The sequence below is a fragment of the Ambystoma mexicanum genome, chromosome 1p (genome assembly GCF_040938575.1).
Source record: "Ambystoma mexicanum isolate Mex_15411 chromosome 1p, UKY_AmexF1_1, whole genome shotgun sequence".
Lineage (NCBI taxonomy): Eukaryota > Metazoa > Chordata > Amphibia > Caudata > Ambystomatidae > Ambystoma > Ambystoma mexicanum.
In genome coordinates this window covers 67,968,951-67,987,837 of record NC_090921.1, presented here as the reverse complement: position 1 = coordinate 67,987,837, position 18,887 = coordinate 67,968,951, and the positions used below count along the sequence as shown (strand labels likewise).

Below are 18,887 nucleotides of genomic sequence, written 5' to 3'. Positions count from 1 at the left end.
ACCAGTTATTCCACCATGTGATGTGGGAAGCCACATCCCTTTTTGACCGGGGCATACTTTTAAAACGATGGATAATTCATAGTACAGACCTGTCAAAATTATATAAATAATATCATTATTCTTGTGATTTTTCTGTGCACATTTTAAGAGGTGTTAGGACCCTGTGGTATGTTCCTGGGGATAGTAGCGGAAAAAAGGTTGTTACTCCAAATGTATGCATGTTAAAAATCTGACACTTTATCATCTGTAACCCATATCCCCGGTGCACATTTGTGTAAAATCTGGAAGGGTTTAGAGGTCGTTATCTGGATGAAAAGGGGAGAATTCTGTCATCAGTGGACACGACATCGTACAAAGACAGGGATCGGATGGTTTGGTGCTACAGAAAATATGTTAACTAGACCTATAATAATAGAAAAATGGTACATAGATAAATGTGTATTTAGGTCAGAAATAGATTTGTGAGCAAATTGACCAGGGGAGGATCCTCTGACCAATAAACAGACCTCATCATGATGACAATCCATTTCCTTCCCCCAATCATGGGAGAGGGGAGAATTGGGCCAATGGCAAGTAGAGAGGGGCAGGCTTAGCTAGGCCCAGGCACACACCCATTTTCAAAACACATAAAAAGAGACTGCTGGGACAGGTAGGGACATTCAATTCCATTTGCTGCGGAGCATGCTGACCGACGACTTCACATCCAGAGACCCAGACTTCAAATCCATCAATCTCCAGAACCTGTAGCAGAAATTAACTCCAGAATTTGTAGCAGAGAGGCCTGAATCCACCAGCTGAATCCTCTTCAGCAGGCCTCAAAACCAACCAAACTATTCAACAGCCGGGCGAGCTGTTTGAACTTTTGCCAAGAACATTTGCCAGTACCCAGAAAGCAGTGTTACATCCAGAATCCACTTGATCCGGACCGGAAGCAGACCAGAGATCCAGAGAACCACAGGCCGCTATATCCAGAGAGCTGACCCAGATTGCTGTGAAGTGCCGAGACCAGAACCAGAGTCCAGTCCAGTTAACCAGATCCGTGACGAGGCCCATTCATTTCAAAATTAGGAGTGAGTATCCACCAGAACTGTGCAGAACCCAATCTCTTAGTTAAAATAATCTAATTCAAGCTATTTTAACCTAATTAGAACAGCCTCCTAGAAATCCTGTCATCTGTCATTTTTAAAGCTGCACAACTGTCACCTGTCAATTCTGCAGCTGCAAGCTGTCACCTGTCATTTTGAGTTTTACTTTAAATCCGAAAATCTACCTTTATTAAATCGTCCGTATCTCTTGAACCGTTTGGAGCGTTTTAGGAACGAAATTTAACTTTCATCTGAAAGCTTAGAATCTAGGCTTTCCAATGAACCTAGAACCGACTTCCTACTCCCTATACTTTTTCCATAATCGCGAGACACGCACTTGCGAAATTTACCGCAATTTGCGATTTCGCCCGATTTCTTCATCTGTAGAAATCAGCAGCTTTTTGCTTCTCTTTGTTAAAATCCGTTTGGAACCTGGTAACTCATAGGGCATTGCTAAAGTGAGCCTGAACTAATACCAACAAGCATCTCTCACTCACCCTGAACCTCTAGAGGGAATTAAAAGCAATTTTAGCACCTTTTCACTTCCTTGCAATCCACATTAAAGTAATTCGCGTGTGCTTAAAACTCATCCCTGTTTTCTCTAAGCTTGCTGGGGGAACTGGAACTGTGTATTGCATTATAAAGTGTGATTTGTGGGATTCTTGAAGACTGTGTGCTCTCCTTCCATTTCTTGTATTGCATAGGGGGAGGAGTGAATTGTCAAAAGAAACAGTGATCATATTGCCTTTTGCTAAAATCATAGTTATTTCTGTACTGCATTTCATTCATCATTGCATTTCCTTGAAACCATAAAGCATTTTCAGCTACCCCATCCTCTATACTACTCCTAAGTAATCAAGTGTACCACTGTAACATTACCCATTGTGGATCCACATCATATGTCTTAGTGTACTACCAGATATTAATATATTATAAAAGTGTGATAGATATATATTGTTGAATTGTCCAAATAAACCTTTTAATTTGCAAAACAAACCTACTTCTTGGCTCAGTGGGGTCAGGGGGATTCTAAGAGGGGGGTGTTATACAACGGTTGTCATCCAGAGTACTGAACTGGACATAAAAATACATCAATAAGGGTTTTCCTCAGCATCCCAGACTAGGCATTGACGTAGCTGTAGTGCTGATTGAATATCGCTTACAAGTATAAATCATAGGATAACACTTACAGTACTGGGGACATCAGGTCAGGTGAGTGCGTGGACATAATAATCACAACCGTGGCACCACTCAGTAGTCGGTGTGCTAAGCCAGTTGTCATACAAGACAATGGAGCAGCATCTTACAATAGTGGCTATTACAATACAGATGTTACAGTAACAATGCAAGATAAGTACTGGTTCTGGTAAGATTAGGAGGTGGATATGTAATAACGCTTAATGGTGGATGCTGCGTGCGAGTGAAGGCTGATTCAAGTGTTGGGAACTTCTCAATGCAGGACGGTATAAATCAGTACAGAAATACCTCCCCTGCTTTCTCTCACCCTATCCATTCTTGATGATCTCCTCACTGCAGCTCTTAGTTGTTCCAAAACTCTAGGTTGTCTTTGATATCCATCAAATTCTCCAGAATTTCATTAGCTTCTTTTCCACAGTAGCCAGCCTAAATACTCAGTATATCCTCAAGACTCATACTCACCTCACTTACACTCTACTAAACCAGTGATCTACACTCTGGACCTTTGCTGTTGTGCCTATGGCTATGGCCTCCTCATGGGACTTTCTCTTTCCGGCTTCCCCCTCAATGCAATTTTATTCTTTGCCATTCACATTTTCTGTAGCCTCCTTTGTGTCTCTTCTACACCTCCCACCATATTCATGCATCTGAATCTCTATGGGGGCAATTTCCTCTTTACACACCTCCTCCTAGTCTTTAAGACCTTTCTTGCAATCTGTCCTGTTTCCTCTACATGGCCAACCCTATCTCGTTGTATCCCTTCCACTCCACTCACACCCTGCAGTCAGAAGCCCTACTCCATCCGACACTTCAACACCTCTGCACTGATTTTCATATCCCTAATTCCACCCTCCTTAAGCCCCACAGTTGCAGCTCACTAAACCAGAGGTTAAACAAAAAGGGACATTTTCCCTGACTTCAAACCTGCACTCAGAACACTCTTTCTAGTCATGACTGGCCTTAAAGAATGTGTTCTAGTGCTTCATTTATATATCGTAAAATATAAAGTATGACTTATGAATTCCAAATATCAGAATGCATGGTTTTTGTTGTAAACCTTTTTAATTGAAGTAGAAACAATATCTACAAACAACTCAATGTATATATCCGTTCAGCATTTAAACATTCTACCAGTAACACATGTTTATATATTTGATTTATGGGGTCTAAATAGAGAATTAATTACACATATTTATTATGTAGTCATTTTATGTGTAGCTATTTTCAGTATTGTTTATTTACAGCTTCTACTCACCACATATGCACCTATTTTAAGTTCATGTTTGCATATACATAATGTTTTAGGGAACTATTCTTTTCCTTGCTCTACAACAATCATGGTGTTAGTGTCTTGAATATAATACACCATACTTATAGGAAAACTATAGGAAACTGATATCAGATCATTACATGATTTAATGTCACTTGATACGACAGAACATTTGGCAGATTTTAATACAATTATTTCTTTCATTTTGAAAGGCAATACTTTCAGCTGGAAAATGTGCATTCATGCATTCTTGACATTCTTCCAATCAAGATGTCTTATGGAAAGACTTCCTCCAGGCCTCCCTGATTTCCTTGTTTCTGAGGGTGTATATGATAGGGTTGAGCAGTGGTGTTATCGCAGAGTACAGTACTGATAAGCCTTTGCTCAGGTTACGGGAGCTCTCTGACGTTGGTGTTGCATAGATGGCAATGAGTGGTCCAAAGTAGGCACTGACCACAGTGAGGTGGGAACTGCAGGTGGAGAAGGCCTTATGTCTCCCAGTGGCTGATGAGATTTTAAAGATGGCCGACATGATGTACGCATACGACATGACGATAAGGATAAACGGCACTAAAAGAATAACAAAGTAGATGAAAAAAACATAGACTTCTAAGAAGGAGGTGTCGGAGCAGGTAGCTTTGAGGAGAGGTGAAAACTCACAGAAGAAGTGGTTGATCAGTTTTTCACCTGAGAATTTTAATCTGCAAAGCAAGATGAGTGTTACAAAGGGCAACGTGAAGCCTCCTGCCCAGGCAATGGACGTGAGCTTCAGGCACTGTCTTCGGTCCATGAGGGTGGTGTAATGTAAAGGGAAACATATAGCGGTGTATCTGTCATAAGCCATCACTGTCAAAAGAAAACACTCAATAGCAGCGAAACACGTAAAGAAGTAGAACTGCATGAGGCATCCAGCAAACGAGATGCTATTGCCGTCTGCTAAAATTCCTGAGAGCATGCTGGGAGCAGTACTAGTGGAGTACCAGATTTCCAAGAAGGAGAAATTGCTCAGAAGAAAGAACATCGGAGAGTGAAGATGATCGCTAGCAAAAACTGTAACCACAATAAGGCTATTACCAGCAAGAGTGAGCACATAAATCATTAGGAATATGACAAAGAAAAACTGCTTCAACTCTGGAAGAATGTGCAGTCCCACAAGAAGGAATTCGTCCACATTTGTTGCATTCTCTGCACATCTTGTGGCAGCCATGTTTGTCTTCTGTTTAAGAAAATTAAAAAAGGCATGCATTAATAGTATAAATTAGAGATGCGTGTTAGATGAGAGTTGGTGGCTAGTAAACGAGTTCACTTTGCAGAATGTGAATTTTCAGTAGTAGATAATGAGATCTGAACAATTGCTCCATCTGGATTAGCTGCAGCTAACAACTGTGCATACTGTTTTATGAACATCACATTTACAGCATTCCACACTTTCTTTATCTTAAAAGTCAAGTTCACACTACACTTCATGCCATCAGAATTGTGCTAACGTACACAGCCCAAAAAGACTAACAGATATGTTCCACCACACAAATCAGCAATTAATGATTCTACAAAGGTGTTTTATGATCATAACTAAATTAATTGCATTAACATTGACAGTAGCCTGAATTCTACATTGCAAACACTACCTGGAACATTATGCCCTAGACAAATATGCAGGCACAATGGAAGAACATGGGTTATCATGTCTGCATACTTTATAGGCAATATATAATTTCCTCAAGGATCTATGATGAATTTGAGGTTTCCACAAACGTCCAGGCTATTCCACTGACAATGTGGCCTTGATGAAACACATCAAGCACCACAGCTAGCTCCGAATATGTCCAACATGCATAAATAAGTCAAAGACATGGCTCTTTCCAAGTGTGAGTTTGCATTTAGCTGGACACATGTGCAGTTAGTAACATTACAAAGCAAGTTTCAGGTTCAAGCCATGTATCTATTGCCCTGTATAACTGTTTACTCCCATATATCGGGATGCCCTTTACTGTAGGATTATGTAGGGAGACCAACCAGGGAAATGTAACAGATGTATAGCATAGTATAGCATAAAACAGGGTGCTTACAACGTTAACATGACTAACTACTAACACTGCTAACAATACCAACTAATTGTAATACTACCTGCATTAGTAATTAGACTGGGCCAGAGTAGGTTTGCTCAGGCCATACGCTGGCTCCCAGTGCATGAACAGTCATGTTGAGATGTTACCTTAGGAAATAAATGCAACATTTGAATGCTGTACAGCAGTGGGCCTTGCGGATGCTGGATTCAAAGCACAGTGAGGCAGCAGAATGAACTCTGGAAAGAACAATGTCACTGTTCAAGCTGCTGTAAGTCAACTACTAGGGGTGTTGGCTAAATGTTGGGTGGCAATTGAACAGCGACATCACAATGTTATCTAAGAATGGATGGAGAAATGAAAAAGCATAGATGCTAAACTATATGCAGAACGGTGATGAAAGAAAATTAGCTTAAAAGCTGAGGAAAGGAGGGAGACGTTGGGTAGATATGGAAAGAGCAAAGACAGAGAGAAGGAAAAGTAGAAAAATTAAGGAAGTTGGCTCAGTCCCTGGCTAGCTGGTTTTAGCTGTGACGCTACAGGTAGGAAATGGGAGATGGCTGAGAGCTTGCTGTAATACTGGAGGCAGGAGATTGTGGAGGCCAGAGAGAGCAGCCGTGAAAAAAATGATTGTTCGCCAGTGTAGACAGAACCTTCAGACACCAAACTCTTGGTGAGTAAAGGTGATAAAAATTGTAAAAACAATTAATTAGGGATCCCCATAGTCTAATTAGTGAAGTGTCAAATTAGGCACAAAAGGTCAAGGACGCATTTGTTCTTGAGGTACCGAAAGACACATGTGTTTGGCCATGCGCAAATGGTAACTTGTTGAGAAAGGGGGAGTGTTGCAGGAGTGTTAAAATGTGTCAGTTATACTTCCAAGGTTGTGCATACAGGTTGCAGGTCTTCTGCCAAGTTTTCTAATATGTAGCTTTTTTCACTTAATGGAAAGCTAAATCACTGTCTTGGGTGGAGGTTATCAAGTGTGTTTATAAGTATGCCAATATAACTGTGAATATAAATGTACTGATGAATAATTAAAACTGTGTGTTTGCAAAGCTGTGTTTATATTTTTTTCTTCCTGTTTTTTGTATGTGTTCGCTGAGAATATAACTCTTTGCTGCATATTTTTTCTTTGGTTTGCTGAATTAATATTAAAGTTCCTGAGGGCATAATTCAGAATGCTTGTGTGTTGGTCTGTTGTTACATGGCTTATTCAGTTTACAACTTTCACTGTGGAAATCTAGTTTGCATAGTGCAGTATAAAGTCTGGTAGTTCACTAGCCAAAGATCCTGAAATAAAAAGTATAGCAAAAGAGAAGTGGTTATAAACTAATTCTCTGCATTTTGGCAAACAAACCTTTCTTACAAAGTCCACCCTGGGAGAGCTGTGTATTTGGGAGGGTTGGTGGAGGTTGGTGATGCCTCTGTCCAGGGAGGAAAAGGAGAGAAAACAATCAACTAGCAGCAAAAGTCACAGCAGCATAATAAGATATTTCTTATACAGTTCTAAACACCCATAGGTCTCAGAGTGCTGAAATAACAGAAGATATTATCCCATGGAGTGGTACTCAATTTATTGACCTCAGAAGGAGGGAAGGCTGAGTTGACCCTGCCAGGTTTCAAAGCCACAGCAGGCTGTACACAGATATCAGGGGAAAGTGCTCAGCTCACAGTGCTATCTCATTGCCTATATTCAATGGGGCTGCATCCGAAGAATGTCAGGAAACAGTAACCTGTAGAGAAAAACGCTTTGACAGGGCTCCAGCAACCTGGAGAGAAACACGCATGGGCAGGGCTGCAATATTTAAGGGAGCCAGCCCAAACCACCATGATTTTTTCTCCATAAACCTTCTATTGTAATCTAGGGTTTTCTTGCAATTCTATCCCCAGCTGGCACCAACCCTACAATATACATTTTGTGTCAGAAAAGAGGTGTGAGCTGAGAACTAAGATGGAAGATGCTGTCATGAGTTACATCAGACCCTGAATCTCAGAGCCTAACTTCCAACCAGAACAACATCTAATTGAACAGCTGGGTCAGGCTTTGCAGCAGGGAATAGTGCTGCACCCGAAGCAAGGCACTTTAATTCAAGAGAAACTGCTATCTAAGCACCTGACAGGCTTAATATTGTTCAAAGATATTGTTGTGCATCTACGTTTGGCAGAATCTATGTGTCAATGCTTATTACAATTGTGCATATGACAAGTATTAGATGCTAACAATATCTTCCCTACACGGTTGTATAACTAACTCAACATGGGTTTGCATTGCACTGCATAATCATGAATAGAAAAACATTACACATGCTCTCGCTCGCTTGTGTAGCTCTTATGTATATGCATTCTCTTCTAGAGATAATATATATGAGATTTTGGGATGTCCCAGCATGGCTAAGAGGTACAGACTAAGGAAAATATATTAGCATATGATAAATTGAAGGTGCACAGCAGTAGGCGTGCAGGGATTGCAGTTGGAAGCAAAACATATGATAGACGTGTAGGCAACAAATGTATCTTCAAGGTAGTTGCAGAGGTTTCCATGTAGGCCCAAGTATAGACATAGTGAGTAGTGGTCGTGAAACAATAATTGTATTTGAGTTGACATTGTGTGGAAAGGGTTGTGCAGACACAGGGCCGGGGTGGGGGGAAGACTTAAACACCACCATATTGGAAGTGAGGCCTAGCAGTGCAGTGGTGTGGTGTAACAAAGATCTGAAAGTAGCCCACTCCTCAGTAAAGAAGCATCAAATAGTGGCATCCGAGCTTAACCTTTCAAAGGTCTAATTGTATTCAACTACCAGCCCTTGGCATACAAAGACTGGACTGTGAATGGCAGAACGAGGGTGGGGCTGTGGCCTTCCCGAAGGACAAATCCATAGGAGTTAGGGCTGAGTAGATGGCCGCCTCATTTGATTTACCAGATCGCTGGGGAACATAGTACATACATTTATAAGAAAAAGGCTGATTAATGTGGTCCTCTAGAAGACAGGGGTGGATACCTGGGGTTGGAAGCAGATAAAGGGGGTGGGAAGGACCAGAACATCCTGTCATTTATGATACAAGGAGCAAGAGGTGATGCCAACACATATAGTTCATAGATGGGGAGGCAGTCCTTGGGTGCCTATATGTCTGGTATCAGGAATAGACTAATGTTACTTCAAATGGCCAATTTTGCCTCTGAGAGATACACTGGGCACCATGTGACCTGGCCAATGAGGTGGGTAACATCCTAGGTAACTGGGAACCAAAGTGACAGAGTAGCGGAACCATGTGTTAAGGGGCTGGATAGATTAGAATATGGCCAATGTGTTAAGGGTCTATAGGGGGTCATTAATGTGTATATAGGTGTTAGCCAATGAGAATGGTCAGATAACACTGTTTATAGCTTCCATCTTGAGTGACGCTCTCCATCTTTAAAATTACTGTACATGTGTTGAACTAACAGAGAGCTCACTGTCAATTGGGTTCCACCGGACGCTCTGATACCTTATTCCTTTTCGAATACAAAATAATCCTTGTTTTCCTAGAAAATTGGTGCACCAATCCTTTTTCCTGAAGTGGAGTGTTTTTTTGTCTGGTTGTCTGGTTGTCTGGTGGTCTCTCCCTACAGAGACTATAGTATAGAATCGTCAAACAACATACAGTTTATAAAATTTGAAATAAAGTAGCTGAGTAGATACCCTGCAATCTACTCGTATTATTATTTCTAAAATTTTACAGTTACCTACTACCAAAAGGAAATGTGCATGTAGATATTGTTGCCCAGTAAAATAAAAAAAAACATACTCACAATCATAATGCTGTGGATACGCAACCCAGGGGACAGATGAGGTTATATGGACCACCTCTATTAAGGGTTAAACATTCTGGCAAAAACAAAACAAAATCCATGGCTTGTATGAACAGTTGACTAAGGACAACCTAAAAGCAATCAACATCAATGTATCACAGGCAAATATTGTAAACATGGGTATAGATGGCTTATTTTAGCCCCCCAAATATTGAAACCATCAAAAGCACAATGAGCAGTTAACTCTTTCAGGGAGAAGGTATCTGACAGTTGTTTACTGCGTGTTTCAAGGCAGACTGGCAGTTCTTCAAGCAATCATTGACAATCAGAATGTTGAAAATGAACAACGTGCCAATTTCTAGGACCGAAAACCAGATTTAAAGCCTTGTTTAGTCTTCAAAGTACCTGCTAGCTTCCTTACCCAGGCAGCTCAATATCTTCTGGGTCAGAAGTATCCTCCAGGCCCTGCTCCTTCAGGATTCAGAGAGCCACAGCCTTCAGTGACATTTCAGAAGAGACCCAACTTTCTGAAACAGATAGCTTGTAAAGGCTAAGTCCAACCTGTGTTTCTGTGTTAACTAATCAAATTATACCAGATGATCAAGTGATTCTATGTCTCCCTCTTTTCCTCAGTTTTCTCTCTCTTTCTCACCATCTGTGCGTAACCTGGGCATTCTCTTTCATCCCGTTCTCTCATTTTCCCTTCACATTTCTTCTATTGCGCGCTCTTGTCATTACGCGCTTTTCAACATCCATCATACTCACCCCATCTCTCTTTTCAAGCTACAAAAAAATCTTCTTTATTTTCTTGTCTTTTCCCGTATTGATTACGGCTCATCCCTATTGCTCGGTCTTCCTGCCTCCCATCTTCTCCCTCTTCGTTCAGTCTAAAATTCCTCGATTTGTCACATCTTTTCCTTACCCAATTGGTCTTCTATCATACTCTCCCCCCCTCCCATGCACTTGCGCATTCTCAGTGTCACTGGGTCTAGTAAGATCGTTGTTTTGTTCTCCCCTGTTCCCCTCCCTTGCCGTGTCGCTCTCTGAAACACTTGTGTACGAGCGCAATAGAAATAGAATATCAATATCATTATCAATACTTACTTTCTATTTCATTGCTTCCTTTTTCATCTTGTCTCTTCTATCACTTCCTCTCCATTTTTTCAAATGTAGACATGGACTGCCCCCATACCTCCGAGGGCCAGAACACGAGTAAAGGCAGGGTTTGAATCTACCAGTGACTTCGACTGAACTGGCAAAGTTTGGTCTGGAGTGTGCCAAGGGGTGGTGAGTACTTGCTTAACTAACCGGTAGCCCCTGGCACATCCATTGTTCTTTTACACACGAGGATTGCTTAACATCCTCACTTTGGCTGGGACAGCCTGCGATCCCTAACTATTCCCGAACCTTGAAAGTCACTCCACCTGCTAGGTCATACCCTCCTCGAATAATAGGGTCCTCATTACGAAGAGGGCGGTAAGGGGTTAATGGCACCGGTAAAGGTGCTGGGGCCGTTAACCCCTTACCGCCCTATTACGAGGTCTACCTGGTTTTACCAGACGTCCTTAGCGGGACCCGCGAGTGGTCCAGCATTATAACAACGGGCCTGTCATTAACGGGCCCATTGTTAGCATGCTCCCATTCCCTAAAGGGAATGGGGATGGACCGGGTCAGGGTTCCCTGAATGGGGAAATACCGGGCCCTCCAAGGTCGGAATGGCCTGGTATTTCCCCATTCAGGGAACCCGGACCCACGTTTGGGGTAGCCATGCCCTTATTTAGGTGCATGGTTGCCTCCAAACACGTAATGAGGGCCTAGGACTTTAATCTTCATCACCACAAGCCCCTTCCTGAACTGCTACAGCCCCCTAAAAAGGTACCATTGTCGCTCCTATGCAGGACAGTAAACACGCTGCTGTATTTATTAGGGCAAGGTCCACCACTTCGTAGGGTTGGATACTGAAGATCACCCAATACAGTAATTGTGTTAACCCCCCTTCTGTAACAGGTTGTGGATGTGTGTTCCCCCATCTTGCATTAGGCTAAAAGTGATTGCAGATATGTTACATAATGAAACGCATGTGTGGTAGCTGTTTCTCTGTTACTGTGGTTATTTGTGTTCGATTATAAGGCTTATTTTATATACAACTGTTTAAGAGTATTCTGTTGCTTGTGTTCTGTTGTTGCAGTGTGTGCTCATTCTGGGCTTCTGATCACACTCACCCGTTCTTAGACCTAGGGCATCATTACGAGTTTGGAGGTAGTCATGCCCTAAATAAGGCCATGGCTTCCTCCAAATTCGGGTCCGGGTTCCCTGAATGGGGAAATACCGGGCCATTCCGATCTTGGAGGGCCTGGTATTTCCCCATTCATTGAACCTGAACCCAGACTGTCCCCATTCCCATGGGAGCCCCCATAGGGCTCAATGAGAATGGGGAGCATGCTAACAACGGGCCCGTTAATGACGTGCCTGTTGTTAGCATGCTGGGCCGCTCGCGGGACCCGCTAAGGACGTCTGGTAAAACCAGGTGTCCAGAGCGGGTCCCGCGAGCGGACCTCATAATAGGGCGGTAAGGGATTAACGGCTCTGGCACCTTTACCAGCACTGTTAACCCCTTACCGCCCACCTCGTAATGAGGCCCCTAGTCTTGATCGCCTGCTAAACTACCTTGATTGGTCTGGCTTGGGTGGCCTCCTAAACTTCTACCCACCAGGTCAGAGTTTAGAAATCCAACTTAACAAGCTGGGTGAGAAACAATGGTTGACTGGGGTGAGGTATAGTGTGTCCAGTAAGAGTGGAGTTTAGAAGAGTGTAATGAGAAAGAATGAGTGAGAGAGATGAGGTAGAGTGGGATGCGTGGGGCAAAAAAGAGTGGGTTCAAAAAGAGTAGCGTGAATCAGATGAGGTAGAATAAGGACCGGTAGAGTGGAAGCTTAGTGTGGGTGGGGTGAGGTAGAGTGGGGAGTGGGTAGATGAGTGTGGTCAAGCAACAAGTGACTTGGTAGAGTGGGGGTGAGGAAGTGATAAGGAAGAGTAGGGTCAGGTAGAGTGGGGTGAGGAAGTATGGGGTAAGGAAGAGTGGAGTGAAATGAGTCAGGTAGAGAGGGGTGCAGTAGAGTGAGATGAGGGAGCATAAGATGAATAGGGTCAATAAGAATGGGGTGAAGAAGGCTGTATGAGTATGTTTCGGTAGAGTGGCTGAGGCAGGTGAGGTAGCATGTGGTGAGGTAGGGTGGTGTGAGTATTATTAGGCACGGTTCAGTTGGGCCAGGAAGAGTGGAGTCAGGAAGAATGGGGTGAGATTGATAGGGGTCAGTATAGGGTGAATTGGTGGGGTATGGAAAGTGAACGAGTGTGGTGAGCAACAGTGGGGTCAGGAAGAGTGGGGTGAGTTAGGTGAGGAAGAATGAGGACCGTAACATGCGAGTCAGTGGGATGTGGAAGAGTGGTATCAGGGACAGTGGGGTGAGGTAGATTGTGATGAGAGGGTGAGGTGGAGTGGGGTTAGAGAGTGGGTGACTGGGTTGAGGTTGATTTGGGTGAGTGATATTGGGAAGAGTTGGTAATGGAGGTGAGCTAGAGTGGGGTGATTGGGGAGATGAACCGTGGGATCAGGGAGAGTGGAGTGAAATGAGTGACTGGGTTGAGGTAAAGAGTGGGTTTAGGGAGAATGTGTTTGTTTATGTATTTGTATTTTGTTTATTTGTATAGCACACCAAGCCCTTGGGCATCTGGGCACGTTATTTACATAGTTACATAGTTACATCCAGATTTGTTACATGCAGAATCGTATATTACAACAGGTACAGTAACAGTGCAAGAAAAGGGTTCAAGAAATAGTCAGTGCAGAGAGAAATTTCTAATGTCCTTGCTCAAGAAGCCACATCTCTACATTTTTCCTGAATATATGGTAGGTTGGTTCGGTTCTTATAATTATAGGAAGAGCGTTCCACATTTTAGCTGCTAATACAGGAAAGCTGCTACCTCCTGCCTTCTGTAATTTGAACCTAGGGATCTTGAGGCAGTGTGCCTGAGCAGTTCTGGTAGGTCGATCTGATGTGTTGCGTGTAAGTGACAGGGTTTTGAAACAACCCTTTGATTGACAGATAGCCAGATTGTGTCTAGGTTCGGAGATGTGTTGTGATCATGGGATGTTCAAAGCTGGCATTATTTTGTATTATTTGCATCTTATTTAGGTTCCATTGGTTGGTTCCTAGATAAAGCGTGTTACAATAATCAAGTTTTGAAAGGACTAGAGCTCTCGCTAAGGCGATGCAGTTCGGAGTGGTAAGGAATGATCTGCAGGCGGTAATCAATTTGCAGGTGTAGGCCGTAGAGGAGGCAAGCGCATTGGTTTGTCTTGTTAGATTTAGAGCAGAGTCGATAGGAGGTAAACTGTCCATCTAATTTGTTGAGTTCAGCTGTGGATCCTAGGAGGAGTAACTCTGTATTAGCAGCATTTAGACAGAGTCCATGCTTATCCATCCAGGCTTGTATGATGATATAGATGTCATTAAGTGCTTTGGGTGTCACCATCAGTTGCCAGTGATAGGGATAAGTATTTAGGTGTCATCAGCATTATTAGTATAGGTGACACCCAAATAGTTAAGGTCAGCAAACAGTGGCTTTGTGAACACATTATATGGTGTTGGGGACATGCAGGATCCTTGGGGGACTCCACGAGTGACAGGTGCTGGCTCTGCAGAGGCCGATGGTGCAAAGACCCTCATTGGTCTGTTGTCAAGGAATGACTGGATCCTGGCATTGGCTTTATCAGAGAACTGTGCTGCTGACTTTAGATGATTACATAGGACTTTATGCTTCACTAAGTCGAAAGCTGCCGACAGGTCTAGTGGAAGGAGGAGGGCAAGTTTGCCTTTATCTTTTAGTACTTCAATTTCAGTCTTATGGTCGATCAGAGCTGTTTCCGTACCGTGTCTGGGTCTGAAACCTGATTGTTTGAGACAATGAAGGTTATTTGTTTCTAGTTGTTGAATCTGCAGGTATGCTCCTCGGTCCAGTATTTTCAGTAGAAAGGGTACTGTGGTGATGGGTCTGTCATTGGAGGGGATGTTTGGGTCTAGCGTTGGCTTTTTTAGTAGCAGAAGTACCCAGGCATCCTTTAGGTTGTTGGGGACAATGCTAGATTCAAATGAGGCGTTGATGAGGATTGTGATGAATGGAGCCAATTCCTTGCCTTCCTCTTTGATAGGAGCAGGACAGATGTTTCCCTGGCATTTGGAGGGCTTTGGTTTAGTGATAATGTCCTCCACCTCTTTAATAGAGAGGGGAGAGGAGTTAAATAGTTTGAGGGTGTTCAAGCCAGGGGTAGGCAGAATTGGTTGGGATGCGACAGTGGTAAGACTGAGTTTTTATTTTATTCTATTTTGCTTTGTAGCATCAATATTTTATTCTGTAGTGCTTTCTGGATATTGGTGCACCAGGTGATATGCAGGAGTCCAGTGGTGGGGCAGGGTATTCTAACTTGCTGAGTATGTTAAAACATTGTTCAGTACTAGATTTTGCTTCAGTGATGCGGTCGTTAAACATGTCTTTTCTGGCCTGGAAAATAGCCTCTTTGTAGTTGAGGGATGTTAGTAGGAGATTCTCCTTATTACAGCCAAACGGGAGACTTTTCCAGCGAGCTTCTGCATTTCTTTCGAGTTTCCATAGGGATCTGAGGTGAGTGGTGAACCATGAGTTTAGATGCGCGCGTGGTTTCGCTTTGCACAGTTTTAATGGTGCTATTGTGTTAATGGCATTGAGTAGTGTGTGGTTGTATAAGTCAACTAAAACAGTTGGGTCTGTGAGTGTACTCAAGGTGTTGGTAATTGGCTGTAGTTGGGGCAGTAAATTCTCAACTGTTATGTTGCATTTATTCCTGGTGCAAATAGGTGGAGAAACGTTCTGCCGGTTAAGCTGATTACCTTCATTTATGGGGTCCAAGCCCTCCACAACAGGAACTTCTCACAACTTGAAAGGACGCACCCTCGACTGGATACTTACAACTAACTCAGCCATCGACATATCTCTCATCAGCCGAGTCCCATGGACTGATCACCATCTGATTGAATTTAAACTACATCACTCGAACCCCCGCACAACAACACCGAACCACAACACATCCAAATCCTAGCGAGAAGCACTCGTAAGCTCACACATGAAACTCTTAAACCCACCTTGGTCAATCTCATTGAAACACATCCTCCCAACTGCAAGAGCCCCGCAGCTCTCGCCAACCACGACCACGATAGACACCTAGTCAGGCTCAAACAACCTGGTCCCTTCAAAAACAAATCTCTGAAACCTTTTAAAACCACTAACACCGGGTTCATAGATTAACTAGTCCTGCTCCTCAGACAGAAAAGAGCCATTGAGCATCTACATAAGAAACACCCTAATCCCAAAAATGCTTCCCTACTTGCCACCACTTTCAAGACCTACAATGCCACTTATTTTGCGACTAAAGCTGCCTCCTATGACAACAGGATTAGCACGGCAAGTTCCAATACCAAGGAACTCTTTGCCATTTTGCACAAATTATAAAACCCTAGTGCACAAACCACCTTAGTTCAGCAAAACACAGCGTGGTGCACCACTATTCAAACTGCTCTAACGACCAAAATCAATATACTCTGTAACAAAATAATAACTAAGAAAGCCCTACTTACTACCAAACCTATGCACCGGTCCATCATTATAGCACCCAAGCCTAGCACCTCTCCACCTCCCCTCCGCAGCCAGTACCTAGCTTCTCCTTTCAAACTGTATCCCAAGTGTCTGTTCTGAATATAATCCAGGTCCTAAAATCCTCCAACTGCAAAGGAGATACCTGCCCTACCAACATCATAAAGCTCTGTGCGACCAGCCTTACCCTCATTATTACCAAATGTGTTAACTCCTCATTCAATTCATGTGAAATGCCCACTACTATTAAAGCAGCCTGGGTCACTCCTCTACTAAAAAACTCCCTGGTCCCAACAGTACCTACCAACTACAGGCCCGTCACCACAGCAATTCGTAGAACAACACTCTCTTCTTGGCATCAGACAATCTGGTTTCCTACTGAAAAACAGTACTGAAACTGCCCTTATCAATCTAAAAATGTGACTTGACAGCATTACAGATGCGGGCAATGCTGACATCTACTCTTCCTAGACCTCTCTGTTGCATTTGATCTTGTGGACCATGACCTACTCTGCCATAACCTTTCTGGGATCATCCACTTCTCCCCTGAGGCAGTCTGCTAGTTCAAATCCTTCCTAAGTGACTGTACCTCCAGAGGATTCATTGACACACACTCGGCTGACCCCATCGCTGTCCCTCTTGGTGTCCCACAATGCTCTTGCCTTTCCCAGACCCTCTACAACACCTACACTAAATCCCTCTTTGAGATACTTGACGCCCTGGGCATCACCAACTTTGCGGATGACACGCAAATTCTCATCCTCCCTTCCCATAAATACACTTATGACTCTAACACCAATAACAAAGTCTTCTGCATCATTCAGTCTTGGATGGCTACCCATAACCTTTGCTTCAATGATGAGAAGACAGAGTTACTCATTGTAGGCTCACCCGCTTGCCTCATAGCTCTTGACCCCTCTTATGCCTCCTTCACCATTAACGGCTCTACCATGACTTTCCTCAAACACGGATGTGGAATTACCCATGACTAGGCATGTCAATGCTCTGGCATCCTGAACCTCCCACACTGCTAAACTTATTTTATTAAGCAGACAATTCCTGAGCCCCACTAACTGCCTCACGGTCTCCATAGCCATTATCCTGAGCAAGCTAGACTGTTGTAATGCCCTGTTCAAGGTCATACCCGCATCCAATATAGCTAAAGTACAGCTGCATCAAAACAAAGCCCTCTTGGCAAATCTGGGCCTCTGCAAAATGGCCCACATTTATGCTAATCAGTGAAAAGTCCATTGGCTACCAATAAATGCATGGTTTGACTTCAAAACCTCGACTATAGGACACTGATGCATCTACAACGAAGCCCCCATGTACTTAAACCATTGCACCACTTTGAAACAAAACTGTTGCTCACTCCGCTCCTCTGACCAGATCACCCTAGCTGTTCCACGCTTTAAACTAGCCCAAGCAGGAGGGGTTAGTTTCAGCATCACAGCCCCCACCCTGCGGAACTCCTTACCTCCAACCTTAAGAACTTAGCCCTCCGACCCAGCATTCAAGCGACTGTTAAACGTGACTGTTCAATAAGTTTGACTAACACTTTATGCATGAACTGTCTTCTACTTTGCCTGTACTACTTCCTACTGACACAATGATCTGATAAAGTGTTTACTATGAACAAATGATGTGATAGCTGTGGGTCTGGACGTTACACAAATGTGAAAATAAAAATAAATACATGTATTTTTAATGTGTTGCAGTTTTTTTTAAAGATCAGGGATACTGTGGCCTGGTGGTAATGCAATGCTGCATTGTTGCTGCATCAGTGTTTGGTGTCTTATAGTTGAGGATGGGAAAGATGAGTACTTTAAATGTAAGGTGAAGTGTTGTATATAAATACTTTGGTGGAATACAGATATGTGTGCGCACGTGGAGAATGGTGGCAGTGTAAGGGATTTAATGGGTGAGGTTGGAGGGATACATTTATTTTCAATGAAAAATGGAAAATGCTGACTGTTGAAAAACATTTCGTTTTAGGAGCAGTGTGCATTTATACGAGCTCTGTGTGTAACTTTTTTGTAAAAGAAAAGACAAGCACATGGAAATGATTTGTAGAACATTTTTAAGTGACACTCAGTGTGTGTAAGTTTAACATGTTGGCAGTACATGCAAACTTGCCAACATGATCCATTTGAATCTGTAGGTGCTTATGTAGTCCTTGTTTTTTTGTTTGTGATCTGGGACTTGTAGCTCCACTTTTCCCATTATAAAACTTGTAGTACATTGCAGAGAAAAAAACAGGACTGGATAAGCGCCTACAAATTGGAATGGGTTGTGCTAGCGAATGTGTATGTATTGAAAACATATTAAACTTCCACACACCAGGTGCCAATTAAAAATCTGCTCTGTCTTCCTTTCGAAAAAAAGGTTTTACACAGTGCTGCTATAAATGCGCATATGCATGTTTTTACTTTCATCAAAATGCTACTTAAAAGCAACATTTTGATACGCACAGCATTTTATATTTTTCATTCAATATAAATGTCACACTTTCCAATCTTCCAGCAGTCCAGTTCTGTTTTTTTCTTTGCATTCTGGTAGTTGTAGTCTGAAAGGGGAAGTGCAGTTAACTCACAAGTGCAGCCAGCGGGTGGCTCATAAGAGCAGAAAGAAGAGACTAAAGGGTTGCAAATACAGACCCTTAAGTGCTGGTGAGCCCGGAAGCAGTGCAATGGCAACTGGACATGCAGGAGCATGAGGGTGTCCAGTTGAGAGGGTGATCATGTGATCAGTGCTTGGAGTAGTCAGGTGCATCAGCAGGGGAGAGGAAG

General features: G+C 43.0%; 1 protein-coding gene across 1 annotated transcript; it reads right to left on the bottom strand.

Annotated features, from left to right (window-relative positions):
• Positions 1 to 3,817: 3,817 nt before the first annotated feature.
• Positions 3,818 to 4,759, bottom strand: LOC138448577 (olfactory receptor 6B9-like). The gene has a single exon (XM_069604706.1). It carries the CDS (start codon positions 4,757 to 4,759, stop codon positions 3,818 to 3,820), a length of 942 nt encoding a protein of 313 aa, XP_069460807.1.
• Positions 4,760 to 18,887: the final 14,128 nt, after the last annotated feature.